Source organism: Rutilus rutilus (assembly GCF_951802725.1).
Source record: "Rutilus rutilus genome assembly, chromosome: 19".
Taxonomy (NCBI): domain Eukaryota; kingdom Metazoa; phylum Chordata; class Actinopteri; order Cypriniformes; family Leuciscidae; genus Rutilus; species Rutilus rutilus.
In genome coordinates, this window is record NC_140232.1 from 28,601,637 (window position 1) to 28,622,545 (window position 20,909).

At 37.6% G+C, this 20,909-nt stretch overlaps 1 protein-coding gene across 3 annotated transcripts in view; it reads left to right on the forward strand.

The window, feature by feature from the left end:
- Positions 1–1,953: 1,953 nt before the first annotated feature.
- Positions 1,954–20,909, forward strand: part of fibcd1a (fibrinogen C domain containing 1a) — a 116,500-nt gene continuing 97,544 nt past the window's right edge. The window contains exons 1-3 of one of the 3 annotated variants that reach the window (XM_084389211.1): positions 2,006–2,281; positions 2,491–2,573; positions 16,000–16,119. In XM_084389211.1, the coding sequence (XP_084245337.1) occupies positions 2,502–2,573; positions 16,000–16,119 (192 nt within the window). In that variant the 5' untranslated portion in view covers positions 2,006–2,281; positions 2,491–2,501. Of the gene's footprint in view, positions 2,574–15,999; positions 16,120–20,909 lie in introns of all 3 variants that reach the window. The other 2 variants (XM_084389213.1, XM_084389212.1) reach the window with 2 other exon arrangements.

Here is a 20,909-nt window from a genome sequence, read left to right on the forward strand (position 1 = left end):
TTAAACAGAGATGCTGCTTTTTTGATAAACAACAGCAAACCACAATGACCTCAAAATGACCCTCAGATTGTTTTTGTTTTTTTGGATGATACAGTCACATCTGTACTCTACATCTGTAAATCTCAATGACATGAAATGGCGTGTAGCTGTAAAATACATGGGTCAGACAAGTACATGTGAGCATTCTGTTCCAGAACAGTGAACACTTTATTAATCAGAGACTGTATCCTAGAGGTTTTATCCATATAAGAAAAAAGGCAAGCGCAAATATGCTGTTATGTTTTAAAGCAGCTGAATGTCACACGTTGTGTGTACACAATTGATAAAGTCGAAAAAAATTGCACTTGCATTTTTAAGTTTGACCACGATATCCTTTCCATAGTCGTCTTTAGGGGGATAGATTTCGCAGTCGTGCTAGTGTGTGTGTACTTCTCCCTGGTCTTATCTCTTTCTGGTAAGATGATCATCCAGGGTCTAATTTGATCAAACCTGTATAATTTCAGGTGCACTTTGCTTTTCTCCATGTCAAGTTAATGTTATGCTAATATCTGATAATGTTAAATTTTCTGTTAAAGTCCCAATGAAATAAATGTTTTAGTTTTTTGGCTTTTAGTATGCATACGTTAGGTTAGACTTTCTGTTATCTATACGCTAGTGGTGACTAAACAGGTGGAGCTGGGGAAGATGGAGGGTTTCTGAAGTGCGCTGCAGACTGCTAACAGCAAACAATGCCAAGTATTTGAATGATGACCTGCAAGCTCATTGGCTGGTGATGCCACAGCAGCCAATCAGGTGCGCTATGTAGGTAATGTGATCGCTAACAAATTGAGTTAAAGGTGCTGACTGACTGTTACATTTTCTGTTAAAGTCCCCATGAAATATTTTTTTTAGTTTTTTTGGCTTTTAGTATGAATATGTTAGACTTTCTGTTATCTATAAGCTAGTGTGCTCCAAAACAATGACAAAATTCACATTCAGAAGATATAAGATGTCAACACTTACAGTCTCTCACTTCCGCCAACATGGATCGATGATTTTGATGACATCACTCTACACTTCAGCTTCTCATCAGATTTCCTGTCCAATCACATGCTTTGTAGAATCTGAAGCGTGACGTCCCGCTCCCTACATTATAAATAGACTGCGGCTAAAATCAGTCACTTGTTCACACAATTACTATTTTCTATTCTTTAATGGTGAATGGCATATAATGCACTATATAGTGGGTAGGAAATGATTCAGACAGTGTAAATAAGCTTTCCATTGGAGCGAATGAAGTCTGGTTTCACATTAGTGTCACGCAAACTGTCTGCTCGCACACTGTCTGCTCCGGACGCTCGACGGCACATATTAGAAAACATGTCGGACCTATTTTAATTCTGCACAGAATGCATTTTAAAGTGATATGGAGAAGATTAGGTGGAGAAATGGCTTGAGATTAGGAGAAACTGCGGCATTACCGAGCTCAACGGCTCTGGCCAAGCTGTGATAGCCTATATAAACTAAACACTATTGGCTATTTAAAAAAAAAAGGGAGGAGCTGTTCCATATGTCCCGCCTGTCCTCTTGTTCAGTGGAAATTGTCAACACACTGAATAATGCTTTGTGTTATATAATTAATAATTGTGTTTATTGTAATTAAATATGTAAATTGAGTTTGTAGCAACGACGATTAGCTATAAATTCATAAAACGTAGGCTATACGTAGCCTACAATGAACATTATTTAACTCATTTACAGTACAGCTCTTAACTGAATTTTTTAAAAAATGTATTGACTTGTCTTGCACGTTTTAATACAATTCCATTCATTCTTTCATTCTTTATTTATTTAAATTCATATTCGAGTCGTTCTGTCCAGTGCGTGAGACCGGTTTAGTGAACCGGTTCAAATGATTCATCGAAAAGATCCGACTCAGAAGAACGATTCGTTCACGGATCGGACATCACTAGCAGACGCGTTGTAAGCACAAGAAAGGGGGGGCTGATTTCAGGAGCGTGTTATCACACCACAGGAATGAAGCAAACCAAACGGATGCTTAACATACAGTTATTTTGCATAACTTTGTTTTATTATCTAAACCCGCGTTTTTCTGTTTCTCACTGACTGGGTAGGGAAAGTTTCATATCTGAGGAGGAATACCTGCCAACTAACGGAACGCATCATCCGCAAACCGTCACACCTTCGCCTCAGTGTTTGAGAGCGTTGAGGAGATCGGATCTGCTTTCGGACTGCATTTTCTGGGTTGTTTCTTTTTGGGGTGAGGGTCAAGTCCCTTGAAGTACGTATATTTTTCTTTTACAAAATGAGTGTGGATCTCTAGTTCCGTGCCCCGGTTTTCAGTAGGTTTGTGCGGATCGTTTTGTGAAGTAGTTTTAGTTCCCATAGACTGTTGTGCTGTTTCATTTTTCTCTTTCTTGGATGCTGGAATTTAAGACTGACAGTCCCGTTCTCTCCTCATGCCTATGAAAACAACTCTCGGATGGTAAGGATTCCAGAGAATGGTAAATGATCGATGGAAAATCATGAACAGTGTTTCAGAACTCGAGGATGGTCAGCAGCATAAATCGCAGGTATGTTGCACGCGCATCATGAAAGCTATTAGACCTGTGTCGATGCATTTATGATGCTCAGGCAGGTTAAAAACTATGAATATAATCAAATGCACGTCACATTTCGTTTTTTATAACCAATAAAAAAAAAATATAAAAAAAATCAGAGGGATATTACTCGGAGCTAAATATTTGGAAACGCATGCCGCAACAAATCCCAAATACATGGACATTGTAGAATAAACTATTTGTTTAAATAAATATCATTTGAGAAATTTCAATAGGCTATTTGTCATTTTGACTATTTTGTGTCTTCTAAGTAATTGTTTTGGATCAGACAGTGTTGCCTTGAAAAAGATTTAAAAATAATAACTTTAAATAATACATGAAATTCATGAATATATATTATTGAAGGATTTTTTTTGTGTGCGCACCTTATTTATAATTGCCTAACTGTGTGTATATATATATATATATATATATATATATATATATATATATATATATATATATATATATATATATAATTTTATATATAATATATATAAAATGTTATATATATATATATATATATATATATATATATATATATATATAATTATATATTAGATATTTATATCTAGAGAACCAAGTGGTCTGTACTAGTGCTGACAAACAGTATGCAGTACAATTTAGTGACAACAAATACAATTTACAAAAGTAGATGAATTCAAAGGAGTACTTGCTTCACACAGTATTTACTAAGAGTCACTAAAAATGATTTGAAAGCAGAAAATCCATTGACAAGGCTGTTGGTAAATTTTGTAACCAATATGCAACCGCTTCTGTTAATCGCCGGTGGATGCTGATAATACCGAAATATTGACAGATTAATGGGCTTAATATAAGTTTATTGGTAAAGAATAAGCTCCTTTATCTCTCAAGCATTTAGAGTGATATAGTCAGTGTGTCAGATGATACCTCTCTCCATGCCCTCTCTACACGAGGGAATACATTTGTTTCTATTATGCAGCTCACACAGAACTCCGGGATTAAGCTCAGCCCCTCCATGAATGAGCGACTGCATGTCTGCCAGAACATTTCACTCATGACTGGTGGAAGTTCATGCATTCACTGCAGAGAGAGAGCACATCACAGATCAGCTTGCAGAAGGGTGTTGCATCTTTGATTTCTTTATCTCTCTCTGTCCTTTTCAAAGCTCTCGCTGTTGCCTGCATTTCACAGCGACTGTAATCTGCTGTGAGCATTTAGGGGGAAATGTGCATAACACGCTGTTTATAGCAATCCTGATTATAGAGGTTTAAGGGTGGGATCACGGTTGTAACAGCTGTTTATTACTGCTATCATCCTCACGTGGCATCCTCTAACCTTCTCTCAGCGGGGGGGGTGAAGTGTGCATAATACAGTGCCCTTTCAGGAATATGTCAAGCCCTGCTTTTGAAGCATCAACATCAACACGAGCCGCTTGTTTTAATGGCAGTTCTTCATTTGCCTGTCTTGTGAAACTGAGTCATTTTATCACGCTGCACAACCAAAAGTGTCGTGCCAGTTTATCAAACTGTCTGGGCTTGTTTGCTTTAGTGCTGTGTAAGTTATTTTAGGGGTTGTTAATTAATCAACATGAATTCATCTGCCATCCATTTCTGACTGATGTTTATTAATAAAATATTTGTTTGGGAGCGGGAGTGAGAGAGGAGGGGTGGGATCTCATGGGACGAATAAAACCGTTCACCTGCTGTGCTGGAGCGTTCAGAATTTGATGGACACGATTTGTAATTTCTCATGCTGCTCTTTGTGCCTTGATTTTTTTTTTTCCCCAGTTGAGTATAGACGGTGAAACCCCTGGCCCGTTGTGCAGCTGTAAAAGCGAGTTAAAAATAGGCTTACGGGTCTTGTTAGACAGGCGTACAGGTAAAAGAAGGATTTGCACGTCTTGCTTTTCCTTTAGCAATGTGATGTATGCTGTGTGTGTTATGTAAAGCCCACACAAGTCACAGTAACGTTATTGTATGTTCAGATGGACTCATTAGCTCCTTGTTCCTCAAATGCTGAGGATTTCTTCACTGTTGGCCCTCTCGTGCTTTAAAGTCCACCCCTGCTGACACACATGATCACACATGCTGGAAAAAAAAACAGCTGCAGTGAACTCCTTTCCTGTTGTTATTTACTGGCCTTCATGTCTTTCCAAACCAAAATGATTTTCTTTCTTATTTAGAAGTTGAAATTGCTATTTTGCATGCAATGAAACTGAATGGTCACCAAAAGGGCCATAAAAATAGCCCACACAAATTGTGCACTATTTTAAAAAGGGCCATTCACACTAAGGCCGATAACCTATAATGATATAATGATAACCATAAGAAGGTGCACTCTTAAAAGTAAAGGTTCTTTATTGTCATCTATGGTTCCATATGGAGCCTTTCCATTGTACAAAGTGTTCTTTATAGGGGAAAAGGGTTCTTCAGATTATTAAAAGGCTCTTCATTATGGTTATATTACGTAAGAACTGTTCACTGAAAGGTTCTTTAGAGAAGCAAAAATGGTTCTTCTATGGTATTGCAAAAAAAAAAAACACCACACCACAGCTATAACGATAACAACACAGAGGAACGATATCATGGGAATCACTTTCAGAATGATTTTTTCAGCTGATGAAGATAAAAAACATTGACAGCCAATCAGAATCCACCCAACTTTAAAGGAGCCGTATGTAAGATTGTGGCCAAAACTGGTACTGCAATCACTTTTAAATTACTGTAGAGCAGTGTATCCCCTCCCCCTCCCCCTGACTCGAGGTTGCCAGATAGGATCCAGCACGAACGTTTGTAGCTGCAGCTGTGGTAACTAGAGCTGAGCTGGCAACCCGGATGCCGAAACACTACTGACTTCGTGATTGGTAGATAGGTGGAGGGTGGCGCTTCAGGCCAAAACACAACATGACAACATCAACATCAGTTGAGGGCTGCAACATCACTTTTTAAATGACAATATCCTGGCCGGACTACTGTTGTCAGTGATATAAGTATTTGAAATGAACATGATTTCTTAATGTCTAGTGACATATCAGGGCCATTTTATGATTAATTGAAATACATTTCTTACATACAGCTCCTTTAAAGAGCTTGGACATTTAAAGCAGCAAACAACATAACTGCAGCACGCACTTACTAATAAACAGAATGTTATTGTCCATTTATCGTTCTTGGTGTGAACTCTTCTGAAGCTCCAATCTCATTCTCGGTCACATATATTCCAAGGTTTGTCAAATATTTCGATTTTCACGTGTCTTTTTACCGATTGCAGTATGCCAAATTTGAATATACACATATTCACATTACACAGATGAGGTTTGAAATGGATTAGAGAGAATTTATCTGATGCCATCTGATGGCACAGTTTGATTGACCACTGTTTTTCATAAATATTTTCCATCTTGTCATTTTTGGAGCTTGACATCCCCTGGTCATTCACTGTCATTGAATAAGAAAGAATACTGTGAACATCCTGCCAAACTTGTCCTTTCCTTCTTGTTCTGGTTTGGAACGTCATGGAGACGAGTAAAGAATGACAGAATTTGAGTGAACTGTCTGTTTGTTTAAGCTGCTACTGTATTTTTAACCCTGGAAACTGCAGGCTAAAACATCTGTGAATTGTTCTTCGGACCAGGTAATTGATTTGCTTGTCAGCCTTTTGACTTAAAGGCCATTTAAACTGTAAGGGGCTGGAGGGATTGACGATTTCAAAGACTGTAAGAAACATTTGCCATCCCGTACAGCTGAAAAAATGAGTCGTGGCCATCATACAGTAACTTGAAGACTTCATCTCAGCACAGGATGATAGCAGCCACCTAAAGTTAAATAGAGTTTTATCAATTCATTTCCCTCTCAAATGTGTCAAGCAGCTTAAGTTGTAGTAGCTATTAGGATTTGCAAATTGAACAGACTTGCTGACAGCCTGGGTAGCTTTTCATCAGGATGAAGTGTAGATGTGGAGGAAACCCAAATACTTTATCTCTTGAGTTAATCTTTAGAGAGTCTGAGAAGTCATGCCCAGCAGTTGTCTGCTTTCTGTCCTGCAATCTCCCATCGGGCACACAGCAATTCTACACGGCCAAACAAAGACAATGTGAGAGATGTTTACCAATTGTGTGCTGGACACAATGGGGATGGGAAGTCCAAACATGTGGGCTGAAATTCATTTCTTCGGGAGGCTTGTCAAACACGGCGCTGCCAATTAAACATTCCTCCAAAAACCTGGAAGCCTTCTGTTCTGTAATGAAAGCTGTAACCGCTTGACTGAACATAGCCATTATGTGTCTACAGGATAAAACACTGGATACCTAGTGTGTCCCCTAGCTTAATAAGTACAGCTGCGACAACTCTAAAGGCTTGCCACACTAAGATAGATAACTATGATGATGACTATATTAGTGTCTACACCAACACATGACAACATGCTGTTTATTAGCATGCGCTGCTGATATTGTCATCTGCCGCTTTAAGTGCTCTAGCTCTTTAAAGCAGGATGGATTGTGATTGGCTGTCAAGGTTTTTATCATTCATCAGCTGGAAACAAAATAGTTGTGAAAGTGATTCCATTGATATTGTTTCTTTGTGCCATTATCGTTATAGCTGTGGTCTGGACTCTGCAATTCTTTTAAATGTAGGACGATTTTTAAAACTATATCTTTATCGTTATGGTTGTTCTTGGTGTGAACAGACCTTTAAAACTATGTCCACATTAATTAAAAAAAGTTTCACTTTCCAAAAGTTTCTCATCCGCAATGAAATGTCAGAAAATACTTAAATCCAGGACCGTTACGTAACCCCCATAGGCAGTTAGGGGACAAGTCCTCCCCAATAATTGGATGTCGCTAAATTGGCCAATATATTTGCCCCAAGTGCGACCAGTGCGACCTGGAGGCATTAGTGAAAGGTGAGATATTTTGCTAAATAAAATGATCCTGCCAGAAGAATTGCATGATGACTTGAATATGCCTTGTTCTGTCTGTGTCATCTCAGTGAGCTTTTATGAGGGTTTACACATGCGCTATAAATTTAATTTAGCATTTTTTCCGACGTTTCAGAGTGGATCTATCCGGGTTATTGTAGACGTGTTTGTCAAATGCACAATGATGGCCAAACAGATCAAAGAAGGTGGGGCTTAATGTTGAAGATGACTGAGGATGAGTGTGAGTTAGTTTCAACGCTTTTAGTTTTTACAGTGAAAGAGTGCGTGTGTGGTAAGATATAAGCTAAACATTTCATATTTGACAACTGTTTTATTTGACCCACAGTAACATACAGTGATGCAAACTAACTTTTGTCATTCATAACTGAATGTGACATATTTTTGACATATTAGGCATACTAACAAGAGTGAATAATAATGAAGCTCTCACAATATTCTTTTGGCGCAATCATTTTATTAGCAAAATATCCCGCCTCTTGACTGGTATGTCCAGGTCGCACTCAATCACCATTCCATGTATTCCTAAAATGCAATTGCTCTCATGTTTTCACACAGGATAGCAATAGGAAGTACAAGTCTTCTTTGAAGGAATGTAATGTGAAGATTGTACGAAGTAACATTCATAACATAATCTTTGGCAACATTTTCGAATGCCTCTGTCCACACTACAACACTAAAACAGCATTTTTTTAATTATCCACTTTGGATAGCGTCTTCAAAAAGCTCCGTTTTCGCAGTCTTAGTGTGGTTGAAAGGCCAAAACGTAGAGAAAAAAAAAGCTTTTTCAAATGTATCCGTATTAATGTAGACGTATCTTAAAACGTATGCGTTTTCAGCTCGTATTAAGGACAAAACCCTGCTTAAAGCTGTTTATCTTCACTCACAATAACATATGGCTTTTTATGTTTGATCCAGAAAAAAAAAAAGGGTTTAAATCAATCAACTGTGGCTAGAATTCCAAAAATGCCCTTTTAATATCCATCCACTTTCCATCTTTTTGGTGTTTCAGTGTTTATCATGGCCTGAAATGCTATCTGAATTTCAACCCTATCCTTTCAGCCGTACCTCATTCCTCGTCAAGCCTTCCTGTATGCATAATAAAGTCTTCTGGCCTTGGTTGTAGCACATTGACAGTGGATGGATGTGAAAGCTATAAAGTCCCTACAGATATATGACTTTCCCTTCTCTGCTGTTATCTGTGCTGGATATCCATCACAGGATCGTGGGGCTATTTGGGCGCGTATGAATTCTGATATATGGAGTCCCACAGGCGAGGGGCTCGCTCTAAGAGTAGTTGTATAATTATAGGCCATCAATGGCTCTCCTAGATGGCGTCTGTATATCAAACTGTCATGGATCGTTTTTTCAGTGTGATGGAGCGAATGTTATCTGGTTTAACCTCTGACATATTTCGGATGATCCCCGATGTGTCTCTTCCCTCTCACCTTCAACAATAAGGAATGATTTTTAAGACCAGGTATGAAAGTAAACAATCTCATTTGCTCTGGGTCAGATCTGTTGACATTTTGCAAAAGCCATCTTTATTTAATTCAGGACTATACACACCTTTTGGTATTTATCTTGCGTTTGACATTTCTTCTCCGCTTTTGAGATTGGCTAAAAAAGACTTACATCCATCTTTAGTCACCCTGAATAACACAAAAGACACTGTATTGAATTCATTAAACAGTTGCACCGCTTTTTCACACTTTGTATTTCAGGGTGAAAACATGATGAACATCTTGTTCACTTTCCCAGTTGAAAATTGCAGCATGCAAATTGTGTAGGGCACAAATTTTGAGGGCGTTCTTTCATGACTTTGAGAGAATCTTTTGGATGGATTAGTGTAAGCAGGCACGTGCAAGGGAGAGCAGAACAAGATTTTAATACAAATATAAAGAGGCACTATTATTCTGCAGCACAATATAACTGATGCTGCTTGACCAGTTGTGTTCAAGAGTCAGCAGTTTTTACAGCTTTTATTTTTCGGGGATTGTGCTATTTTTATTGACAGAGGCGGTAGAGAGGCGACAGGGAATTTGTGGGAAGAAAAGGGAATCAGGAACAGAAGGCAGACCTGGATCTCCCACAAGGACCATAGCTCAACTTGTCTGGAGCATGTGTGCCATCGCATTTATACAGTACCCATGGCCGGAGTGGGGCAACTTTTCAGCCCGGGAGTTTCAGGCCCAAGACCGGCCCTCTTTTTCCATGGTGGAATTCCAAATTAGCACTTTTCCCAAATTGGATAAATGAAGCAACAGTTCAGTTCTTACTATTGTGTAGTTTTTATTAATACCATGGTTCAACAAATAATGTAAAGGTTAAATAATAATTCACTTAAGCTGAGAAGTTAACAAAAAATATTCCACTATTCCACAAGGATAGGTTAATAAATGAACAAAAGCAGAAAGAAAGAAAGAAAGAAAGAAAGAAAGAAAGAAAGAAAGAAAGAAAGCATTTGAAATGTATCCCACTCTTCCACAAAGAGGCATATTGAACTGTTTACAGTTTTATTTGTATTCAAAAATATTAAAAAATAATGCTTTTTTAATCAAAAAACGTGATACCTACTCTCAAATAAATGAGGCCTATGATTAATCAGATGCAAATAGAAATATAAAACCAGTCCTAATTGAAAGAAAACAAGTTGACAAAAAGATTGAATCCAATATTGGGTGATAATATATTATAATGAGAGATTTATAAGCAATTTTTTTTGTAGGCTGGTCACAACTGTGACTATGTGCCATTTTGTACAAAATAAAAGTTTTTCGAAACAAATTTTCGGGGGACTGGCTTATCTGCTGCTCAGAAGCTACAAAAAAATAATTAAGAGGTCATTTTACGGCATACACAGATCAAGCTTGAGTTTTGTTATCACTGAATATTAAATTGCATAATATTTGCAAAGTCTATGAATCGCCATGTATTGGGTGATACAAAAAGGCTAATATTTTAATTACATTTTATATTTTGCTTGTAAATAGGTTGACAACGCTACAACAGTATTAGCCGAATAATTACGTTGCTGGGTTGCTAATGCTAATCATTACTAGACCTATCTCTCTTTACCTGTTATCCTCTTGAAAATAAATCTGTCAGCTTGGCACATTTGGCAGCATCCTCCTCCAATGCCTTTCTTTTTTTCAACCTGGCTTTTTCAGCCCCTCCTGGCCTCTTCCTCCCATCCATCCTCCCTGACGCGTACCGTTACGGTAGGGCCGGCCCAGCTATCGGTAGGCGCCGGCGGTGCCAGAAACCGCTGAGAAAACGTTTTGGAAAAGACGAGCTATGGACCCAACCAACTCTATGGGAGGGGAGGGGAGAACTCCCTCTCATGGTACAACCCATGCAGAGGCTGCGCGCTGCGGTGTCACAATGCGGAACGTGTGTAGCTCAATGTAACTAACGTGACAAATGTGAAAAAAATTAATTAAATTAAAAATCCTCAACCGGCCCAAAAGTGAAGCGGCCCACCGGGAATTCTCCCGATTACCCACCCCGGGCCTGACAGTACCTGCCAAAAGTTTGGAAGCATTATTTTATATATATAATTGTAACTAACAAGAAAATACTATGGTATACCAAGGTACTAGGGCTGCACGATATTGGAAAAAAATTACATTGCGATATTTTTTTTCCCAACGATATATCGCGATATTGCGAGCCATCAATCCAGGCTAAAGTCAATAATTACCATTCCATGTTATTAATAATTTCACTAATAAGCAAGCTTCATTACAAGTAAAAAAAAAGGCCACTTAATATTTTATTCCAGAAACATATTTCTCTCAGAATTCGGTGAACGTTCTACACAGGACCTAACGTTCTTCAGGTTCTAGGACCCGAAAAATTATGTTTTCTGTGCTGATTCAGTGACGCGTTCATGTAAACGGCACCTATATAACCAGCAAAAGTAATGATTAATAATATGTAAAATATTGCGATGTGACATTTTAATTGTTTATTAATAAACAAGTGTTTTCTGTAAAGATTAAGTTGACAATACTGACTCGCGATCTTCGCAGCAGTGATCGGGAGAAATGCACTTTTCATACAGATTAGGCTATTATTATTATTATTTTAATGGTTCTGTTTAAAAGTAGAGATTTCTGTAGATAATAGTAATATTTCTATTTTATTATTATTATTATTATTATTATTATTATTAGGTGTGTGAGGCCAGTAGGCTACCTTTTATGCTGAGTTGCGGTTCATGGATGATAGCTTATAATCTCCAGTTCAGGCGCTGGCTGCTATAGGCTATTTAATATTTATTTATTAAACCCAGGAAATTGGATAATGAAATACTGATTAAAATTAAGATACAATTAATACGAAACGAAATTCGTTTTAAAGAAAGGCTTTGTGCTTTCTGTTTGAGGTATCTGTGAAAGTTTTAAAGCATTCTTTTACTGCCGCTTTCATAACGGTCGCGTCCTTAATTACATTGTTTTTTCCTCATAAATGCGAACACGAAAAATAAACGACTTAAAAAAAAAAAAACATCCACAACTTTATAACACTCCAGCAAAGTAGCCTACCTCTTTTTGGTCAACATCCTCCTTTTTGTAGACGAAATAGGCTAGTCCCAAATAGCTGATTTTGACTTTTTTGCGGCGGATCCTCTTCGTAGCGCATTTTTAGCTATAGGATTGCCAGTGAATGTTGGCTGTGAGCGGTGAGCTGCGGCACAGCGAACCAATCACTGTGCAGGCACGCGGAACGCGTATGTCACCCCAGCAAAAAGCCATACAACAATCTCGTGTTTACTGTGTGCTACTAACGTTACCCTTCACATCGCATGTTCCGGCGATGTGACTATCGCTCATTCGCACATCGCGATGTCGATGTTAAAACAGAATATCGTTCAGCCCTACAAGGTACCATAGAATACTATAGTAAATGAGTTTGGGCTGGGCGGTATGACGATATATATCGAATTGCGAATTTGGGATGTGATTGATGTAAACAAGTGTTAAGCACAATAAGCAGTGAAAAAGATCTCAATGTGGTGCACACGCTGACTAACACACAGCTGAAGCACGTGTGCAGAAAGCCACGTCTCTCAGTATGCAATGTTTGAATTAATGAATACAGTTCTCTTTCACGTCTTATTGCGCTTGAATGGTCGAATACACAAGCAATTATGTCAAAACGGCCATCGTGTGAAGTATTCATGTAAATGCAGCCAGTTATGTCTCTAGTGAGAGTAAACAGTTGGGTGTAAACCGGATGCGTATCAGTATAATGGATCCGAGCGTTTGGTCTTAAAGTGACAGCAGCCTAATATATACCTGCTTGCTCTGTGTCATTAATATGAATCAAACAAAAGAGAAAATAAGCTCTTGACTGAACAACTTTTTTTTAGCTTTAATAAGAACAAACTTCTATTTAATTCATACAGTGAAGACTATGCAATATTTACGTTTTTACATTTGATTACGACATTTCTGTACTAATTCTAACTACACGTTAAATAAACCTATTGCACTTGAAAAACTTAATTTAATTCTTTTCTTTTTTTTTGTCCTATTGTTTGTAATTTTCTTATTTTTTCTTATTTTTTAGAACAGGAATGAGATAAAATAAAACCAAATAACTATATTGTGATATATACTTTATCGTTATCGTGAAATAAAATCTCTCATATTGTGAAATAAGAACTTGGTCATATCGCTCACCCTTAAAATGAGTAATTATTCAGTTCTATAGTATAGCCAATGCCAAAGTACCATACCATTACTATGGGACATCTTTTTTTATATATTAATAATTTAACAACCATATTTCAGTTGTTTTAGCGTTTTAAAGCTAACAAGTTTCGTTTTGTGAGATTTTTTTTTTATAATGAATGGCACTTGATTTAATATTTTGCAATAATAATTCAGTGCATACATGTGTTGCTTAGCTGTTTAAATTCTGTTCGAAAAGTGTGGCTGTTATGAAGTCAAAAGCCATAAAACAGCAACGTCGAATAAGTTAATATGATTCACTATAAGACAAATACAAAATACAACATTACATGGAATAACTTTACACATTATCCAATCCAATAAACAGCAGCATATGGTGTTATAAATACAAACTGAGTGGCATTTGCTGTATTATTATGAGCAGGGGAGTGTGAAAATTATAGCCACAAAGCCTATTAGTCCAATGTATTAGAGGAAAGATAATCATAATAAGCATTAGTGCTTAAGGCGGTCAGTTCTTTGTTTTTTGCCGGGGGAATAAAAGCTGATTTTGAATGTGGTGGATTGTGTTATTCGGAGACAGAATCTCCTGCTGGAGCCAATTGGGGTGGACAGATTATGATCTAGGTGGATTGAATCTGGCAGTGTGAGGGATTTGGATGTGACAATGGCTGGTAGAGATTTATTCAATGTATGGGAAGGTCAGAGCACGCAATTTTTTGTTGCTGTTCAAATTGACCCTTGAGTGGCCTGCCTTCCACTCTTGCACTTTTGTGCAGCAATAACAGACTGTGATAACACAGACAAAAGATAAAGCGATAAAGCTGCACATTCATTTACTCATCATACTGCACACGGTCTGCAAGGATTTCACAGAGCGGATGTGCATCTGTCGCCTTTATCAGGATGTTTCAGGTAAATTCATCTGAGACCTTTAGTAGTGTTGACCTTTCTGAAACATTTACTAGTTTCTCAGTGCTGACATGTTAATCAATAAAAGACTGCAGGTCAAGTGACTATATACATTTACTATATATATATATATATGGTCAAGATCTTGGATTGACAATCCAGCACTCCTCCAGCACATCCCAAAGACTTTCAATGAATTTAAGGACTCTGGACTTTCACAATTTGACCCTGATGAATCTTGGTTTGTCATCCTGAAATATGGCCATGATGTGTCTTCCTACATGGTTGTTTAAGAAATAAAAAGATACACACTCCATCATTTAGGGTTGGAAGAACTGTTCCCAAACATGTAACATGCTAGAAACATAATGATCACTGTAATTATGATCCAATCATAGACTCTTAAGCATTTGCCAATTTAAATTCAAACATCAACTTTTTTTTGGTCGGCAGTATGTGTGTGTGCGTGTGTTTGTGTGTGTGTGTGTGTGTATTTACTAATATTTTCATTTAAGTATATTTAAATTGAATTTTAATTTGATCACTTGAAGTGTTAAGTTCATTTTGACTCAATGTCTTACCGCAGCCTCTCTTGTCTCCTCGTAGAGACCATCACTGCAAATCCTACTTTTGCTATTTACATTTCTGTTTATGCCTTCCTGTTCATTTAGTCCCAGTGACACTTGGGGCAAAGTTGTCGCTGACAGTTCTGTTGATGTATTTATCCAGTGGTTAAACTAGTTTCCTTGATATTATCAGCAAATGAAATGATAATGACATTATGGCTTGCAGTCGTAAGTGAAATGTTGAGAACATCTTGTGGTTGATATGTAGGTCTGTGTGTTAATGAAGTTATATTGGCCATTATCATGACTGTTCTTCTTCTATCACTATCACTTCTGTCAGGAAATCAGTGTGCATTTGTCTTTTCAGTTGATTTATGTACAAACACTAATATAATTGTCACCTATAGGGATTCAGCAGTGTGCGGGGCAGGAAGATTTTGCTTCCTGCTAGTCAATTGGTGTGATTTACAAACTGGATGGTGTTTTAGTCACTCGAGGGGAAGTGCAGTTAATGTGAGAGAGCACTAGTTTTTTAAGACTAAGTGCCACAAAGCAGTAATGATTTAAGACAGGATACCTCAGCTTTTCTGATTCCCGTCGCTATGGTGGCCATTTTGAAGCTGAGTGGTTTTAAAAAGGAGAGATGGAGATTAAACAGGACTCAGCTGTTCTGAGCTCAGTGAATCCCGGAAGCCTTGTGCATTTTTCAACCTCAGGTGCCCATAGTTCCCTCACCAGATTGGCTGATCTCATAACTGGATCTGGGGCTACACTACCTGGGACATGGCAACAACACTAATGTGTCCTAGTCTAGGTCTGGACGAAATATATATTGTATATTTAAGGAAGATTGTAAAAATTGCAATGTTGTTAATGTGCGTTTTTTGGCCCTTAAAGGGGTCATATGATGCGATTTCTTGTTTTCCTTTTTCTTTAGTGTGTAATGTAGCTGTTTGTGCATGTATAAGATCTGCAGAGTTACAAAGCTCAAAGTCTCAAACCCAAAGAGATATTCTTTGTAAAATTTAAGGCTCAGCCTCACCTTCCTAAAACGCTTCGTGTAAACACGCCCCCATAAATCTACGTCTGTGGGGGTAGAGTTTCATAACTTTTAGTCTCGCTGTATTATTGTTGCCGCCGCCATGTCATGGAGACGCTGTGTTTTTCGTTGGGAAAGCCAAACTACTTTCCAAAATAGGACACAATTAGAAAACAGTGGTTAAGCTTTATTTACAGCACTGTTCCGGAACAGTAGGCTACAACCAAAATATTCGACTGTGTGCTGCACATTTTTCGTAGGACTGTTTCCAGAACCTGCGAGAGTACAAGGCCAGCTGTGCACAAAGGCTGATTCTAAAAACTGGGGCAATTCCATCTTTGCAAGTACATTCTGGCACTTCTGACTCTCAGGCACAGCCTGTAAGTATGTTTTCATATTTTAAGAAATACTGACTATTCAAACGCGAGTTTTGAGCAGTATAGAGTAGAGCTTGTATGTCGTTTCTACGATCACAAATGCAGACATGGTTTTATGTTTACATAGTGTTCTCACCCCCGTATCACGGCGCGACACGTAAAAAGTCCAGTCGCACTGGCAAAGTTGATCGATCAGCTTGGTCATCTGCATTTTCCGGATCAGATTGGGGCTCGAATTGATAAGGTAGTACTAGAGCTGGGCGATTTTTTCCCCTAAAAAAATCTGATTTTTTTTAATAAAAAACCCGATTTACGTTTCGATTAGATTTTTTTTGTCTGTTACGATAGTCACTGTGTCAAATTACACGATTTTGACTCCTAAAAATCTTGTCATGTCGTGGACAAGAAACATGTCAGACTACACGTTGTTTTCCGACCAGTCGCGAGCCGTCTCACACACTCATTCACTCGCACATATACACAAGCTCACTCACATAGCCTACACACACACACACACACACACACACACACACACTCACTCACTCACTCACGCTCACTCACTCGCACATACACACTCACTCACATACACGCACTCTCTCTCTCTCTCTCTCTCTCTCTCTCACACACACACACACTCACTCTCGCGCACACACACACAGTCACACACACTCGCTCACTCACTCGCGAACACACACTCTCACTCACTCTCCCTCACTCACTCACTCGCGCGCCGTCGTCGTGGAGGACCGTTAAAAAATTAAACATGCTAGTCTTTTTGTTGTGATGTCCGTGAATAGCCTGAATAGCGCCCACATAACTACAGTAAACTTTAATACTAGTAAGTTGATAAAAAACATAATGCAATACACTTACTGCCTCAGAAACTGCCAACAGTTATGATATATAGAATACTGTCAAGTATTGGTAGAAAAATATTAAAATATAACTGGTTTAGCTTAATCACCCAGTCCTTTCCTTGTCCTCGTTTGTACTCTCTTTGGTTTGTTTTAAAGTATTGTGCAGAATGTGATCTTTCATTCTGTTTCTCTGGTTGTTAACTTGCATATGATGTAATTTTATTGTGTGAACAAAATACGATTGATACAGTGTTTGATGTATTGTGTGCACAAAGGCCAGCGTACGTTTTTTTGACTGCACTGCAGTTAGTAGTTTCACATCAATGATCTAGTGGTTTTTCAACGTCAAACACAACTCACCATTTTCTTTTCTTTTTTGAGAGCAGAGCAATCATATAATAATTCTTTCTCAAAATGAACTGAAGAGGAGATGGTTTTCTGCAGATTTAACAGTAACGACGGGGTCTACGTTTGGAAATCTGGGGCTTTGCTGACATCTCCTTTTTGCTTCAAGCCATATAGAAAGGATGTTAATGGCCATTCTCCCCTGCATAATGTCTCACAGACCTTTATATTTAATGCATTGCTCATTACGACAGTCCTGGTCTGCTGCACGCTTTCTGTCAACCCACCAACTGACTGCTATTATAGATTCCCTGTAGTGTCGCAGTCAAGTTTTTCCATAACTTCCCCAAACCTGTGCTGTCAATAGAGGCTAGGAAACAAGGCATTTACAGATCTACTTCATCTATTTTAGCCTCTTGTAAACTTAAGACTAAAAACTGGCCAAAACCCAGTGCAGACCAACTTTACACTGACCATACATCAAGTGACTTGGAATGTGACACCTAGTAAAATAACCACAACCTTCTTCATTTGACTGGAATGAAGGAAAAATAATCAGACTAATGTCTCCCTCATATCACATCTCACCAAAACATGACTCAAGCTTTATTGTTTGAAGTAATTATTTCTGCAAGCAGACATTGCTGTAGAAGTTCCTGTGGGCAGACATATATTTTGCAACGCTCAGTATGGTGGCTTTAGGGCAGGAAAGGATTTCTTTGACAGAAAACATACAGTGTCATCAGGTCTACTTTCTACATGCAAAATAACGGGAGCAATCTGAAAACTATTGGCCCGGTTTCACAGACAGGGCTTAGATTAAGCCAGGATTAGGCCTAAGTTCAAATAGGGCATTTAAGTAGCTTTTATAAACGTGCTGGTGTACATCTTGAGACAAAACAATGGTATGATATGTCAGTGCAAGTTGCTTTCAGTTAAAACAGCTCAAATACGCATTTTAGTCTGGGACTAGGCTTAAGCCTTGTCTGTGAAATAGTTATATAGAAAGGATTATTTAATTTTATGCCATTGGTGGCGCTATTTGAAACCTAATCCTTGCTCACAGTTTGAGAGAGATTGCAGGTCTTCATTCAAGTTGCTAGGAGAAGTACTTGTGCCTCCTTAGTACTGCATTGCTTTTTCTCTTGACTCTTGTTTTCTCTGGTCATCATTGACAATTTGTTGTGGAAACATTGTTTTGCTTTCCTAGCAACCATAAAGCCTTTTCAGTAAACCATTTTGCGACCATTAATAGGATTTTTACCATCCAACAAAACAGGCCTGTTAAATGGCCCACTTGTGAAATGATTGGTCTGGTTGTGTATATGAGGCTTAGTAAAATGCAAACAGAGAGAAGTGCTGTCACACTCTAAATTATAAACTTCAAAAGCTGACTGACAAAAGATCACCAAAGCAATTGAATAGAAATAGTATCCTCGTGTCACCAGAATCTGTTCAATCTGATCTTGAACACCATCGCCCTAAAATCTGGACCATGTGCTTCAGTCACTAGGTGAACAAGTGGCATTATTTCACCCCAACCCACCTTTTACTTTTACTGTGCATTTGTGTTGACATAACATCCTTGAGTTTGTGCATGTGGTTTGGGATTTCTGATGGCTTTTAAAAGGCTGTTTTCGGTGCCGCTCTGACCCGGGGTCGTCCTGGTGTGATGCCACCTGCAGGAGGCGCAAATGGATTTGACCTCTGCGGAGAGCTGGCCATCGACTAACAGGGATTTTAGAATCATATACTCACATCATACGTGGAAAGCCAGAAATGAGGGGGCGAATTATTACACTCAGACACACACACACAAAAAAACAGTTTCATACTTCACAACAGCTTTGGCAGCTGTCAAGTCACATCATATAAAGTGAGATGGAATCCATTATGGACAATCTAATTAGTTTCTGCACTGTGAAGCCCTAACAGGCTGTGTCATTTCAAATGCTCAGCACATGCCAGGGTTCAAAATGCACGCCATTCAGAGGGTTTTGTGCTCAAATTACCGGCTAATTCTTGAAGGTCCCCATTTTAAAGCGAAGTGCATTTCGTGATGGTGATCGTAAGTGTGTGAAAGCTTCGATATTGAATGTCTGCGCATAATACGCTGAATTTTAAAACAATTTTGATTGACGGTTGTTACTTCTGGTTTGTATTTTTAAAAATGCAACTTGAAAACATTTTGCCTGACCCTTACAATTCTGTAAGGTTTTATGGAAATGTATCACAAATTGTTTCAATGGGACATTTTCTCCCAGTAGTTTTTCCTGGCAGGCTCTAAATATGGCTTTCTGGGGAAAAATGCCTCTCTGTAACCATTATTAACTACCTCAAGCTGTGACTTCCGTTGAGTGATACAATATTTCCTTTTTTCTTTCTCGATTGCTGAATTTTAACATTGAAATGAAATAGATTTATTTTATGCTAAGTATGCTACAAATACATGTACATATGTATGTACTATATGTGATATAAATACCCTGCAATTATTAAATTAAAAGTCTGTTAAACTGGAACAACTCATTTTGTTCCAAAACGTTGTGCTAACTTATTGCACTTGAGTTATCCAGAACTAAAGATATACTTAAGTACATTTGATTGTGCTAAAGTGGAACTATTGCAAGTATACTTTAGGTACACTTGAAATATCTTGCATTTAAAGACTGGTATTAAACAGGGATCATACTATCCTTACTAATAGTGATGTGAAACACATTTTAGGCTAACAAATTTGGAAATGTGCAGTAAAGAAGTACTCCAAATAAAGTTTAATTATAATATTTATATTAGTAAGTCTCAAGGAATATGTCAGTAAGTATGTTAATGAATTTGTTGTATACTTAGTATGAAACAAATGTATTTTAAATACATTTTGGTATGGGTTTTTTCTCTAGGGAAGGCACTTTGATGGTACTGGCCCAGTTAAAGGGAATTTTTTAGCAAATTTTTCTGGCAGTGAAGTATAAAGGAAGAAGAATAGGTATCAGAACCATTCGGCTGTGTTTTCCCCAGATGACCAGCGTTATTTTAGTATTGCTTATACTATTACGGATTTTTTTAAAGTAATTTCGAATTTGCTTTATTTATTTTTATTTCACTTTTCATTTTAATAGTAATTTTGTTGAGTGATTTTGACTTTATTATTCATTAGTATTTTTTTATTTAGCTTTAACTTTTTAATTTTAGTTGCCAAGGCAACATTTCTAAATTCTAAATAAGTTTTTCATCTAGTATTCATATTTCATTTTATTTCATCTTTATTTCAATCAACAAAAACAATTTATAATCATTTTAGTTTTAGTTAACAATAACAACACTAGAAGACTCAATTTATCGGTAACATTTTACAAGAAGGTTTCATTTGTTAACATTAGTTAACATAAACTAAGAATGAACAATACTTCTACAGCATTATTAAAATGTTACAAAATTACAAAAGTTGTATTTGTTAACATTAGTTAAAGCACTTTGACCTAACATGAACAAACAATGATTGACTGTATTTTTAATAAATAACATTAACAAAGATGAATGAATACGGTGTAACATATGTATCATTGTTGGTTTATTTTAGTTTATACATTA